The sequence below is a fragment of the Octopus bimaculoides genome, chromosome 9 (assembly GCF_001194135.2).
Source record: "Octopus bimaculoides isolate UCB-OBI-ISO-001 chromosome 9, ASM119413v2, whole genome shotgun sequence".
NCBI classification, from domain to species: domain Eukaryota; kingdom Metazoa; phylum Mollusca; class Cephalopoda; order Octopoda; family Octopodidae; genus Octopus; species Octopus bimaculoides.
Genome location: NC_068989.1, coordinates 70,279,966 through 70,293,762, shown reverse-complemented (window position 1 = coordinate 70,293,762; position 13,797 = coordinate 70,279,966). Strand labels below are relative to the sequence as shown.

The 13,797-nt window shown below is 34.5% G+C and overlaps 1 protein-coding gene across 2 annotated transcripts; it reads right to left on the bottom strand.

Moving 5' to 3' along the window:
* Positions 1-1,097: 1,097 nt before the first annotated feature.
* On the bottom strand, positions 1,098-13,153 carry LOC106881653 (proteasome subunit alpha type-4). Of its 2 annotated transcripts, none has more exons than XM_014932117.2 (7): positions 13,108-13,153; positions 9,737-9,779; positions 7,253-7,415; positions 5,307-5,384; positions 4,351-4,439; positions 3,088-3,218; positions 1,098-1,527 (listed from the first exon to the last, which is right to left on the bottom strand). In XM_014932117.2, exons 1-7 carry the CDS (start codon positions 13,108-13,110, stop codon positions 1,354-1,356), a joined length of 681 nt encoding a protein of 226 aa, XP_014787603.1. In that variant the 5' UTR covers positions 13,111-13,153; the 3' UTR covers positions 1,098-1,353. The 2 variants fall into 2 exon arrangements, with proteins under 2 accessions (XP_014787603.1, XP_052826710.1); XM_052970750.1 differs by lacking the exon at positions 13,108-13,153 and adding an exon at positions 11,959-11,977.
* Between the last annotated feature and the right edge of the window lie 644 nt (positions 13,154-13,797).

Sequence of the window (13,797 nt, the reverse complement as noted above, 5' to 3'; positions counted from 1 at the left end):
CCCTTAACGTAGTTCTTGGTGATATTCAGCGTGACACAGTGTGACAAGGCTGACCCTTTGAAATACAGGCACAACAGGAAGTAAGAGTGAGAGAAAGTTGTGGTGAAAGAGTATAGCAGGGTTCGCCATCCCCTGCCGGAGCCTCGTGGAGCTTTAGGTGTTTTCGCTCAATAAACACTCACAACGCCCGATCTGGGAATCGAAACTGCGATCCTATGACCGCGAGTCCGCTGCCCTAACCACTGGGCCATTGCGCCTCCACGCATAAATGTAATATTGAAATAAATAGAAATAATAGCAACTAAAACAACATTTTACTTTATAGAAATAAATAGAAATGACAGCAGCTAAGGCAACATGTTACTACATAAGAGTTTATTACATAAGGTTAGCTTTAGTGTATTAAACCCATTAGCATTTAAACTGGCCATATCAAGCCCAAGTATTTTATGATCAAACTGGCTTGATTCAGACTCTCAGATCTGTTTGACAATGTCATTCTAAAAGTAAACAACCATGTCATTGAAATATCAAAGCACTATGTCTTTAGAAGAATCTGAATAAATAACCATTACATTTGGTGGAATAATCTGAATGCTAAAGGGTTAATGTAGTATCAAAGTATATAGAAAAAAGAGCAGCTAACCAAGGTAACATGCTACTATATGAGTTTATTACGAAAGGTTATATTAGATGTATGAATGTTGCATCAAACTACACAAATAACAGCAACTAATTAAGGGCACATACATAATTTAAACAAGAAGTTCACATCACAGTACCATGTGTGGTCTTGATTGGGTTAAATTTATAATAAAAAAACAAGCATGCAATTCAAAGACTATAAATTCTTATAATTGACAAGTAAAAAAACAAACAAAAAAACCTTAAATCCTGCAAAATATATATATATATCATCATCATCATCATCTTCATCGTTTAACGTCCGCTTTCCATGCTAGCATGGGTTGGACGATTTGACTGAGGACTGGTGAAACCGGATGGCAACACCAGGCTCCAATCTAATTTGGCAGAGTTTCTACAGCTGGATGCCCTTCCTAACGCCAACCACTCAGAGAGTGTAGTGGGTGCTTTTACGTGTCACCCGCACGAAAACGGCCACGCTCGAAATGGTGTCTTTTATGTGCCACCCGCACAAGCCAGTCCAGGGGCACTGGCAACGATCTCACTCGAAAATCCTACGGGAGCCAGTCAGGCGGTACTGGCAACGGCCACGCTCAAAATGGTGCATCTCATGTGCCACCCGCACAAGAGCCAGTCCAGGGGCACTGGCAACGATCTTACTTGGCTTGCCGGGTCTTCTCACGCACAGCACATTTCCAAAGGTCTCGGTCAGTAGTCATCGCCTCGGTGAGGCCCAATATATATATAAAATCCCTTACCTTTCTCTGATGTTAGTTTGGTCATATCCAATGTTTTGCTAAGGACTTTGATGGCTAAAGAAAGAGCTTCCTCCAGTGTAATTCCTGCTTCTTTGTATTCTTGTTTTAGCATTGAGACAGCACTCTGTGGTTGAAAATAGAATGATTGTTTAATAAGACAATCTTTAAATATCTTTTAATTAATCTCAACTTTGTTAGAGAGCTGCAAAAGAAAGAAATGTAACTCCAGCAAATTAGATAAATATTTATCAGACTATCTTCAATAGGATTCAGGACGAAGCTTTCCGAACAGTGTTTTTAAAGCATTTAGCCCTTTTCTTTCCATATTTTTGTTGAAATACACTGCCTCTGTTTTAATTAATATTGAAACTAATGAAGAGTGTGATAAAATAACTTTGTCTTTTTTAAGAGGGTGGTCTCAGGTGGGTTGTGTCAGGTACATGGGTCTCTTATGGTAGTACCTATGAGAAAATGTGGCATTTTCATGGAAAAGAAATTTGAAACAAGTGACATTCTTGTTAATAAAGTAATTACATACTGGTTAGAGATCTCATACTGTCTTTATACTGAACTGCAATTAAGGAAGGCATAAAAAGAATTTATTATCATCGAAGACCTGTTGAGGCAAGTGAAATTGAATTTGAAATCAAACCAAATTCGACGACTGACACCCATGCCAACCTTCCTTCACTGGACACTAAATTCTGCTTGCGAAGACCTGTTGGGGCAAGTGAAATTGAAACAAATTCGATGACTGGCACCCATGCCAGTGGAGTGCTAACAGCACCGTCCGAGCAGGATCACTGCCAGAGCAGCTGCTTGGCTTCCGTGCCGGTGGCACGTAAAAAGCACCATTCGAGTGTGATCGTTACCAGCATTGCCTTACTGGCACGTGAACAAAACATTTGAGCGAGGTTGTTGCCAGTGCTGCTGGACTGACTCCTGTGCAGGTGGCACGTAAAAGCACCCACTACACTCTCGGAGTGGTTGGCTTTAGGAAGGGTATCCAGCTGTAGAAACTTTGCCAGATCAGATTGGAGCCTGGGGCAGCCATCTGGTTTGCCAGTCCTCAGTCAAATTGTCCAACCCATGCTAGCATGGAAAGCGGACGTTAAATGATGATGATGATGATGATTTTAGCATTCACTTTTTCATTCTTGCATGGGTTAGGCAGAATTCCCTAAGGCAGATTCTCTTCAGCTGGATGCCTTTCCCATTGCCAACTTTCACCTATTTTCAAGCAAGATATTATTTCCATGCTTTCATGGAATATTGAATAAGAAAAACTTTACTCATATGATGGCAATACTTGTTTATAATTATTTCATGATGTCAAAACAAATATACATATGTACACACACACACACACGTATGTATGTGACCTTGTTTGTATGAAGTTTAAGCTTTTTGAGTATCCCCATGAAACGAGTAAGGTGAAGCAGTCATTTTTGCATGAATCACTTTAACTTACTTGTTTTGGTGATTATACTGCAGCCATACTGGATCACTGCCTTGAAGAATGACTTAAAACTGCTTTCAGTCATTGGGCTGAGTGTCACGCTTTAAACAACCTTAACTATTGGGTTGATTCAATCAAATACATCCCCACCTAACATTAACGACATCATGCTTATGTCAGAAATAATTAACATGATAGTAACACATAAGAATACACAATACTCACAGCACTGTTATTGCCAATGCAAGTTGCTTTCCATCCACCATAATTTCCACTAGGATCACTCTGGTAAAGTTGAAAGCCATAGTGTTTATCCCAACCCATGTACAGAATGGAAACACCAAATGGTCTTTTACCTGAAAATTAATACAAACATGCAAAATTACAAGAAATTTATAAAACACAATAGTATTAATTTATTAATTCTACAGACAGCTTTACATGGAAGATTGGAACCTATTGTTAGCTGAGTAGACTGAGGTAAATAGAATCATGAGCTTTGCTTAAAGGTACAACAAAATGGTTGAAGTTTAAATCAAAGAATGCTAAAATACATATTAGTTTCAAATTTTGGCACAAGGCCAGCAAGTTTATGGGAAGGGTTAAACAGATTACATCAACCCCAGGGCTCAACTTGTACTTTTTCTATTGACCTCAAAAGGATGAAAGGTAAAGTCGACCTGGGCAGAATTTGAACTCAGAATGTGAAAATGGATGAAATGCTGTTAAGCATTTTGCCTGGCATGCTAACAATCCTGGTACCTATTCTATTCTGTGTAACAATTCTGGCACTTATTCTATTGACCCCAGAAGGATGAAAGATAAAGTCGACCTGGGCAGAATTTGAACCCATAATGTAAAGATGGACAAAATGCTGCTAAGCATTTTGCCTGTCATGTTAACAATTCTGCCAGCTCACCACCTTAATGTTAAAATATATATACTGAATACATAAAGTGTTAGACACTTATAATATGCAAATTAGTAACTCCAGTTCTCTGAAGCTATTGAATTTGGTGTGCATATAAACAGATCGGCTACTTGTTTTTCTGGGAGTAGTCAAATGATGAAGGCAATTCTGATGAGACCCTAATAAAAGTTTAAAATCTATTAAAGCTGTTTATCATTTCTTTTTCAATCTATAAAGAAATAGGTGAATTTAACATGTCTGTATGTATGTCTACATATATCATCATTATCATTCCATGTCTGTATTCTATGCTGGCATGGGTTGGACAGGACCCAAGAAGCTTGAGGGCAGCCATTAGTTTCTAGTGTTTATTTTGGCATTGTTTCTGCTGCTGGTTGCTCTCCCTAATGCTAACCATTTTACTGAGTGTATCAGCTGCCTCTTCCGTGTAGCACCAACACTCATGGGGGTATCAAGTAACTCTCAAGATAAGAGTGTGGGGTAGTGATGTATTGAGGGAGGCTTTGAACCAGGTGTAGAGAGGCTAGACAGATAGATGGATAGATAGATATACAAACCTCCGAATTGAGTGTAGGACTGCTTTATGTCACAGAGTGCACTTACGACTTGCTCACAAGGCATGGGTTCTGCATATTGTAATAAATACCTTTAAAAAAAAATGTGTAAGCAATGAATTAAAATAAAACAAAAATTTCAATACAAACACTACTGGTATAATATATTATAATGTATTTAATCACTTGTTTAACTCTTTTGTTACCATATTTCTACTGAAATACACTTAGTTTCAATTAATCTCGAAAATAATGAATTTAGTAAAATAACTGTCAATATCAATCTGGTATTTAGAACATAAATTAACATAAAATTTTGAAGGAAATTTGTTTAATTATAAAGCATATTTATTTACATTGATTTGAATTAATCATGCCTTACCTCATACTTTTGAGATTTCAAAGATAAGATTGTTTATTTTTAGAATGACATTGTAGGCTAGATGTTGGAGGCCAGATTTGGCCAGTTTAAACATAAAACAGGTAAAATATTTGGGTGAGATATGGCCAGTTTAAATGCTAAAGGGTTAAAATTATAGCCACTTCCACCCTTTAGCATTATGTCTGGTCAAAATATTCTACCTGTTTTATGTTCAAACCAACTAAATGTGGCCTCTCACACCAATCTTACAATGTCATTCTAAAAATAAACAATCGCATTGTTTATATCAAAGCTACAAGATAATGCATGAGTAATTCAAAATTATATGACTAAGTATGTATAAATTTAACAGAGTAATCTGAATGCTAAAGGGCTAAAACAGGAAGTTTGTATCACAGAACCAGAGATAGTCTCAGATAGATAGTACGAAAAGGGTTAATAATTAAGACTGCGTGAAAGTATTGAATATTATTGGCAAACTGCAATGAATCTGCTCATATTGCAGTTCTTGTCTAAAGGACAGTTAGGCAGATTTCAAAACAATTATATTTTACATTCTTAAAAGTAATTAACTAACCTCTGAGCGATAAGTCGAAGTTCATTAGTTAGGACATTGGCATCGGAAGTGATACCAGCTACACTGCAAGCCATGTCACTGGAAAATAATTGAAATAACAAAACAAATGAAATCATGGAAATTTACAGGGCTGGGGGATCAAGCAATCAAATATCGTGAGGAAATGGTTAATCTGAAATATTGGTGTGATAAAACATAACAAAGCTAGTTCTATAATGAGGAATAACAAAAGTCCACAGCTAGAATTTGAACGAAAGACACTTAAGCAATCACTCAACCTACAGGACATCTGAGCACCACACCCATCATAAACAAGCTACAGTCTGAGGAAATTAGTGAAAGTCTTCATAGTCAAAGACAAAAATGAAAAGTAAATTAAATTGAAAGATGAGATAAGTTTTGTGTATCATGAAGGGAAGTGGATGTCTATGTTTTTGATTGAGCATTTCTTCAAAGGCTCTACCCAAATAGCCAAATGCTATTTCATCTTTCTTCATGATACGAAAAAGTCTGGCATTTTTCTACTTCAGTCAATTCTACAACCCTATTTTGGAATATTGGTTTAAAATTTTGGCATAAGCCCAGCAATTTTCAGGGAGGGGTTAAGTTGATTGTGTCAACCCCAGTACTTGACTGGTATTTATGGTTCTGCCAGCTTGTCATATCCCTATTTTGGAATATTAGAAGAGTCTGGTTTTCGTTCTATTCAAAGTCAACCTTGGTAGAATATATATTTATATATTTACTCAGGTGGTGAATTGGCAGAACCCTCAGAGTGCTGGACAAAAATACTCCACAGTATTTGTCCAAAAACTGTGTCCAGAGTTCAAATCCAGCTGAGGTTGGGGTTGATAAGGTGGTGAGCTACAGAATCGTTAGCACGCCAGGCAAGATGCTTAGTGGCATTTCATCTGTCTTTACGTTCTGGGTTCAAATTCCGCCAAAGTCGACTTTGTCTTTCATCCTTTTGGAGTTGATAAATTAAGTACCAGTGAAACACTGGGGTCGATGTAATCGACTAGTCTCCTCCCCACAAATTTCAGGCCTTGTGCCTTCAGTAGAAAGGATCATTTTGGGGGTTGATAAAAAAACTTTTCTTCAAGTCACATCAAGCAAGTATTAGAGATATCAATTAAGAAACCCATCATCAGTTATTTTCTACCCTGGGTATCTTTTATTTTTTATCTGTTTCAGTCATTTGTCTGTGGCTATGCTGGGGCACCACCTTCGTTAGGCTATATTTCACATGAAAATGGTTTACAATTTTTATCCCGACATATCTTGAGAGTTTACTATTCAACACAGAATCTTATTTGATGGAAGCTGATACTGATGCCTAAGGGACACACTGGATGACTGTGAGAAGTGGGGTAATGAACACTTGGATCAAAACTCTCGTATCATAATTCTGACCCCCATCATTGATATGTCTTCTGACTTTTTGTTCTGAGTTCAAATCCTACCAAGGCCAACTTTGCCTTTTCGGGCTGATAAAATAATGTACTAATCAAGTTCTGTGATCAATGGTATTAACTAAACCTCACCCCTCAAAATTTCAGGCCCCATACCTATAATGGTTTCAAATTTTGGCACAAGGCTAGCAAGTTTTGGAGGAGGGGGATAAGTCAATTATATATCGACCCCTGTGTTCAACTGGTACTTATTTTATTGACCCTGAAGGAATGAAAGGCAAAGTCAACCTTGGTGGAATTTGAACCCAAAATGTAAAGACAAGCAAAATACCACTAAGCGTTTTGCCCAGCATTCTAATGATTCTGCTACCTTGCCGTCTTCCTCATGCCCATAATAGAAATTATTATATACTTTAAAGTGTCATAGAGTTTTGTCACACATCTACTGCCTGGTCACTGAAAGAATTTCACTGCAGTCTATTCAAATTCAATTTATCAAAAAGACAAAAGAATGATAGTACAAATTTGACTTACTCATGAAGTTTGTAGATTTTCTCTGAGTAAGAAACCTCATCAAGTAGTTTATTAACATTTCTTCTTTCAGCTGCCAAAAGAACTCCATCGGTGGCCAAAATTCCAAGGCAAGAACCAGCATGTCCAATTGCTTCCATAGCATACTCAACCTGGTACAAACGACCTGAAAATGAAATATTAAGATGCTTATAAAAAGAATATATTTCAAGATTTTATTTAAATAAATTTCAATTCCAGGTGTTTAACTATGAAATAGTAAAATGTTTATTGAAATATATTTTAAAATATTACTTTAATAAATTTTAATTCATTGTGTATAACAAATAATTCTTAATAAAGAATAACTTTGTTAATCCTTTCATTACCATATTTTGTAGAAATACACAACCTTTGTTTTAAATAACTTTTAAAATAATGAAGAGTTTAGTGAAATAACTTTGTCATTATTAAGCTGAAGGCTGGAACATAAATTTACAAGAAGGTTTTAATCCTTTAATTGCAAAATTAAATTTCATGTTTATTCCAGTAATGATGTCAAATAACTATCAAAAAATAGATTTGGTATTTTTTGCAAATCACGTTGCCTCAATAAACTCGACACATCCCAGCAAAAAATTGTTTCTAACATAACATTCATCAACAAAAGACATATTGGTATCAAAAACTGTTTCCCCTTGGTTAAGGGTAATGAAATTTTGAGTGGATATATCTGATAGCCACAGTGAAAGAGCTAACAAATAATTATTAACTTAATATGAAATAACGACTTCATTAACCCTTTTGTTATCATATTTCAGTTGAAATACTCTACTTTTGTTTTAATTAATTTCAAAAACAATGAAGAATTTAGTAAAATAACTTTGTCACTGTTAACCCTTTAGCATTTAATCTGACCATATCCAGCCCAAATATGCCTCCTGTTTTAAGTTCAAACTAGCCTTGACACCTACACTGCAATGTCATCTTAAAAATAGACAATGGCATCATCAAAATCTCAAAGCTATGAGACAATATATGACTAATTCAAAACAATATGAATAAATAAGCTTTACATTTGACACTAATTTGAACACTAAAGGATGAAGTGTATTTTGATGGAAGGTTTTAATTCAAATCACTTTAACACTGAATTTATATCATGGAAGCAAGGGCAGTCTCAGGTGGGGCAGTATCAAAAGGGTTAATATTGATAAAGTGGTAGCAAAGAGAAAAATAAAGTAGTTCAGCAATTTAGCATTATTCTTTCAGAGTTGATTGAAAAAAAAAAAAAAAAAAATCAACACAGAACTTTAGAATGTCTGACTGGATGCCTTGCACTATTTTTTCTGGCCCTTTGTGTTCTGAGTTCAAATCCTGCCATGCCCTACTCAGGAGGCAGAATTAATAGATCACTTATTTTAACACCATCACTTGGAACCTTGGGCTTCATTAGTGGAGTCCATTCTGGGCTAGGACCCCAGTTTGAGGATAGCTTCCTCATCCCCCATCCCTAGTCTGAGAGGCCCTATAAGGGTCATGGGCACACTGCCATCCTTCTTGATTATATCAATTATATCAATTTAACAACAACATACTTTCGTCACGAAGGACATTGCATTTAGCACTTTTGTTGCTATATTTTTGTAGAAACACACTGCCTTTGTTACAATTAATTTTGAAAATAACAAAGAATTAAATAAAATAACTTTGTCATTGTTAAGCCTGGCGTTTGGAACATAAATTAACATGAAATTTTAATGAAGGATCCTGAATTCAGAACACTTTAAAACAGGAAATGTGTATCATAGAACCAGAGGTGATGTCAGATGGATTAGTATCCAAAAGGTTAACCCATACTTTTTTTTTATTCCATTCCTTATTATTTAGAGATATTCTTTTCTACTCTAGACACAAGGCCAGAAATTTTTGGGGAGGGGGGGTCATCAATTAGATCGACCACAGTATGCAACTGGTACTTAATTTATTGACCCTGAAAGGCAAAGTTGATCTTGGCAGAATTTGAACTCAGAACGTAAAGACAGATAAAATACTGCTAAGAATTGCGACTGGCGTGCTAACGATTCTGCCAGCTCGCTGCCTTATTATTTAGATATTAACAATTGACCCTGTCTGTGACCAATCCTGGTTTTAGACAGGTTCGTATAAATCTTCTTGCTATAAATTGATCAAAATATCAAGATAAATTTATGTTTCAAAAACTAGTTTAAAAATGACAAAGTTTGCAAAATTCTTCATTGTTTCCAAAACAAATTGAAACAAAAGTGATGTATTTCAAAAGGAATATGGTAAGAAAAGGGTTAAGGTATGTGCAATTTGAAATGAGATTTTATGGTGAAATAGTGAAACTAGCTGGAACCACTTTCTTGAACTTTGCAACAAAGTTGCTGGTTTTACACATTTTTTTCAAAGAATCCTGATTATTTAAAAAATATTTCAAGAAGAAACAAGAGACTTAGTAAAAAAAAGAAAAGGAAAACAGCCTACCTTCAGGTGAGAAAATGGTAGTTCTGGAATCATAACGTCTAGCCTGAAGAATAATAAGAAAAAATGTTGTTTAAACTGGAATAACACTTTTAAATGACTAAAATATATATTCACATTGAAAGGCAACATCATATAGAAAATACTAACAACTTATAAAAATAATTTTGTGTGTGTGTATGTGTTTCTTTGGGGATTTGGTGTTAAGAAAAATTGCAAACTAGAAAAAAAGGAGTGCAATTAGAAACAGTACTGATGATGACTAAGATTAACCCTTTAGCACTCAGGTTACTCTGTGAAATGTAATGCTTATTTATTCACATTGTTTTAAATTCATCATGCTTTATCTCGTAGCTTCAAAATTTTGATGATGTGATTGTGTATTATTAGAATGATATCAGGCGGTAAGCTGGCAGAATCGTTAGCATGCTGGATGGAATGGTTAGTAGTATTTCACTCATTGCTATGTTCTAAGTTCAAATTCTGCCAAGACTGATTTTGCCTTTCATCCTTTCGGGGTTGATAAATTAAGTACCAGTGAAACGCTGGGGTTGATGTAATCGACTTAATCCTCTCCCCAAGCTGCCCTTATGGCAAAAAATTTAAATCATTATTAGACTGACATTGTTGGGTAGATGCAAGAAGTGAGATCCAGCCAGTTTTAACATAAAATAGGTTGAATATTTGGGTTAGATATGGCTGGTTTAAATACTACAGGGTTAAAAATAACCTTGAATGCATATTAATTAAAAAAAATATCAGACCACACAGTTTTTTTTTGTTTGGTTTTATGTCTATTTTTGCAAGGAAGATTTTTCTATGGCCAGATGCTCTTCCTTACTTGTTTTCCAAGTAAGTAGTTTTCATTTGACTGGTTTCTCACAGGTTGAAAGCCGAAACTACTGGAGACAATAAGTAAAGACACAACACCATTGTGAGGGCAATGGTGAGTATCTATGCAACTTGGGCAGAATGAATATCACAAAGTATCTCTTCAAATGCATGTATTTTTTTTGCCAATCTTTACCAGTACATATATACAAACTTGCACATAGCCTTCATCTATTAAATTACACTCACAAAGCATTGGTCAATCTAAAGCTATGTAGAAGATATTGGGTTGGTGCATAATTATTGCAGGTTTTTTTTCAACAAAAACATCTTTAAATGATTATTCTGGAGCATATTCACCATCTGCTTCAATTACTGTTTCCCATTTGCTTGGCAGATGGTCATTTAAAGATGTTTTTGTTGGAAAAAAAAAGCCGCAATAATTATGCACCAACCCAATGCTTGTACAAGGTGCTATGACATGACAATTAGAAGCAGAGGTTGCCACATATAAATGAGATATGATTGTCACAAACTAGGGATTACATGTTGGGATTTGATTGCTACCGAAATAAACTGGAGCTGAAGAAAATAACGGTCTTGTTGATAATCTATGTGGTGAAGGATAGAGTTTGATGAAGAGAAATTACTTAATCCTTTTGTTACCATATTTCAGTTGAGATGCTCTGTGTTTCTTTCAATTAATTTAAAATATAACAAAGAATTTAGTAAAACAACTTAGTTATCATTAACCTGGTGTTAGGAATATAAATTGTGACTAAGGTTAGGTGGAAAATTTTAATTCAGAACTTTTGAAAACAAGACATTTGTATTACAGAGCCCGAGATGGTTTCAGGCAGGTTGGTATCAAAAGGGTTAAGCAACAAGTCATAGTAAAGACTGCAAGGAAAAACTATAATAGTGATGAAAATATGTTTTGAGATAATATATTCATCTATGTTCTTAAGTAAATTGATTCTGTGTCATCATCATCTTTTAATGTTCATCTTTCATGCCGGCATGGATTGGACAGATTGACAGGATCTGACAGGCCCAAGGATTGCATCATGATCCAATATCTGCTTTAGCATGGTTTCAATGGCTGGATGCTCTTCCTAATGCCAACCATTTTACAGAGGGTACTGAATGCTTTTCCTTTATAACACCATTGATGATGAGATCACCATGTAACTTGCAAAAACTAACATTCCCTTCAAGTGAATGACTATACAGTAGAAAGGGAGGTAGCTATATGCCAGGAAATATAAGTTAAAAAATGAGAAAAGAAGCCAGAAAGAACAGAGGAGTTACATCTCTTTCTCTCTTTATGTGTGTATACATACATACATATTGTGCAAACAAAATCTAAGTGTTATGAAGGTGTCAAAATATACCATGTTAACTTTATGCCTGACCAATTCATAAGTTTTCTGAACAGGACACAGGTAATATCAATACGGCTAAATTTTCCATAGTAATATAAAAGGAGAGAGAGAGTGAGGGAGAGAGATGTCACAGCATAGATTCTAGGATTTTACGATGATACATTAAAACAAATGCATAATGTTGGAAGAGGAGAAAGTACAGAACCTATGTGGTGTGTACCCGAGTATCTAAAATAAATGCATTTTTTAAAGCAATAACGTTATCGAACATCTTAAAATCTTAATTTTATAAACATCCCAAAAGCAGAATTTATTTATGTACTTTTTTGAAAAAAATAAACGAGGAACTGGAACCAAGTGGAAGATGTGGGGGGTTTACCAGTTCGTTTATATACTTTAGGAGAGAGAACAAAGCAAATAAAAGGTTCATAAGACGAGATCGAATGAGATTGTATGATGTTCATGGTTTTCTCTACAGTATTAACGATATAAATGAAAAAAATTAGCTGCAACTAATCGAAAACTAGTAGCAGAGTTGAATTCGCCGGGCGCTTACATACAACGACGATAAGCTTTATTGTAGGTGAACCTACGATATCCGAGTATTTTAAAACCGAACAATAAAATACATTTCATGACAAATTTACAATAATAAAATGTAACGGTAAATTATAAAGCATTTTATTAAAACACAATTTCCGGAAAAGATCATGTTCGATATGAAGATAATATTACAATTTACACTGATTTTTAAGTACACATAGTTGTAATACACGAAGAAGCGGTGTTTGACTACAGGGAAGTACATCTACATAGTCTATATTAGAATTTAGAGACCGTTATAAGAAAAATATAATATCAAAGAAACCGAGGGAATAATCAGAAAGAAGGAAATAAGAAAAACCAGTGAATAGATGACCGGTGCTTCTTTTTTAATAAGAAAGCGAGGTTATAACCGCGCTTGGTATTGCGATGACAACGCAACTTCTCATTTAACAAGGTTCATTAAACCCTGTTTGAGGAATCATTCCATAAAATAAGAATTAACACAATCATATTATTCTCATTAGTTGATAACTGCTAAGCTAGATGAGATAAGTAAACTTTATGTATTAAAAAATACAACTAATTCAATGAATACATGTGAATATCACTCACCATCTTGAAATATTGAAAATGTTCAATATTAGTTTCGTATATTTCGGTTCGTTATGATTTCAATACTTATTGAAATTAATTATTTTCTGAACGATTAAAAAAAATTAAAGATAATTTTAATTCAATTTTTTATTAAAATAAATGCTTTAATAAATTAATTTAAACATATATCTAAAAATGTTAATCAATGACGTGATAACGGAAGTTCAATTGTTTTCAATTAGATTAGTCACTGTAGTGGTATACCTACAGTTTAATGCTCCACGCAACTGCGTATCTTCAAAGTTTTCTATTAATGAATTTTTTTTAGAGAAATTTTGCAAGATAAGTTTTCGAAGCTTATGTTGATGAAATCAAAAACTTTATAATATTTTTACTTTGAAAAAAAAAAAAAGGGAATTTTGTACTTTTTAAAACATTTATTAAAAAAAGCCTGCTTTATTGTAATTGCTATTATTCATTAGCAATATAAAATTAGAAATCACGACAAAAATATTCCGAGTAAATGTAAACTGGGAAAATCATCTTTCTTCTCTTTCTGAGGGATAAAAAAAAGAAGTCCAAAGTAAAACAAATGAATAAATTTTATCAACATAATCGTCATCTACACCTTCAAAAATGTATCTAAACAAAATTTTAATGAAACGTATTTTTCTTTAAAATGATTATGAAAAACGAAATTCGCATCAA

Bases quoted from the DNA above. Each gene is read 5' to 3' on its own strand.
- LOC106881653 (XM_014932117.2), bottom strand. The intron at 3,219-4,350 runs GTTTGTATATCT...ATTAATTTTCAG, and splicing joins GTCCTACACTCAATTCGGAG to GTAAAAGACCATTTGGTGTT. The intron at 1,528-3,087 runs GTGAGTATTGTG...TTTCAACCACAG, and splicing joins GCATTGGCAATAACAGTGCT to AGTGCTGTCTCAATGCTAAA.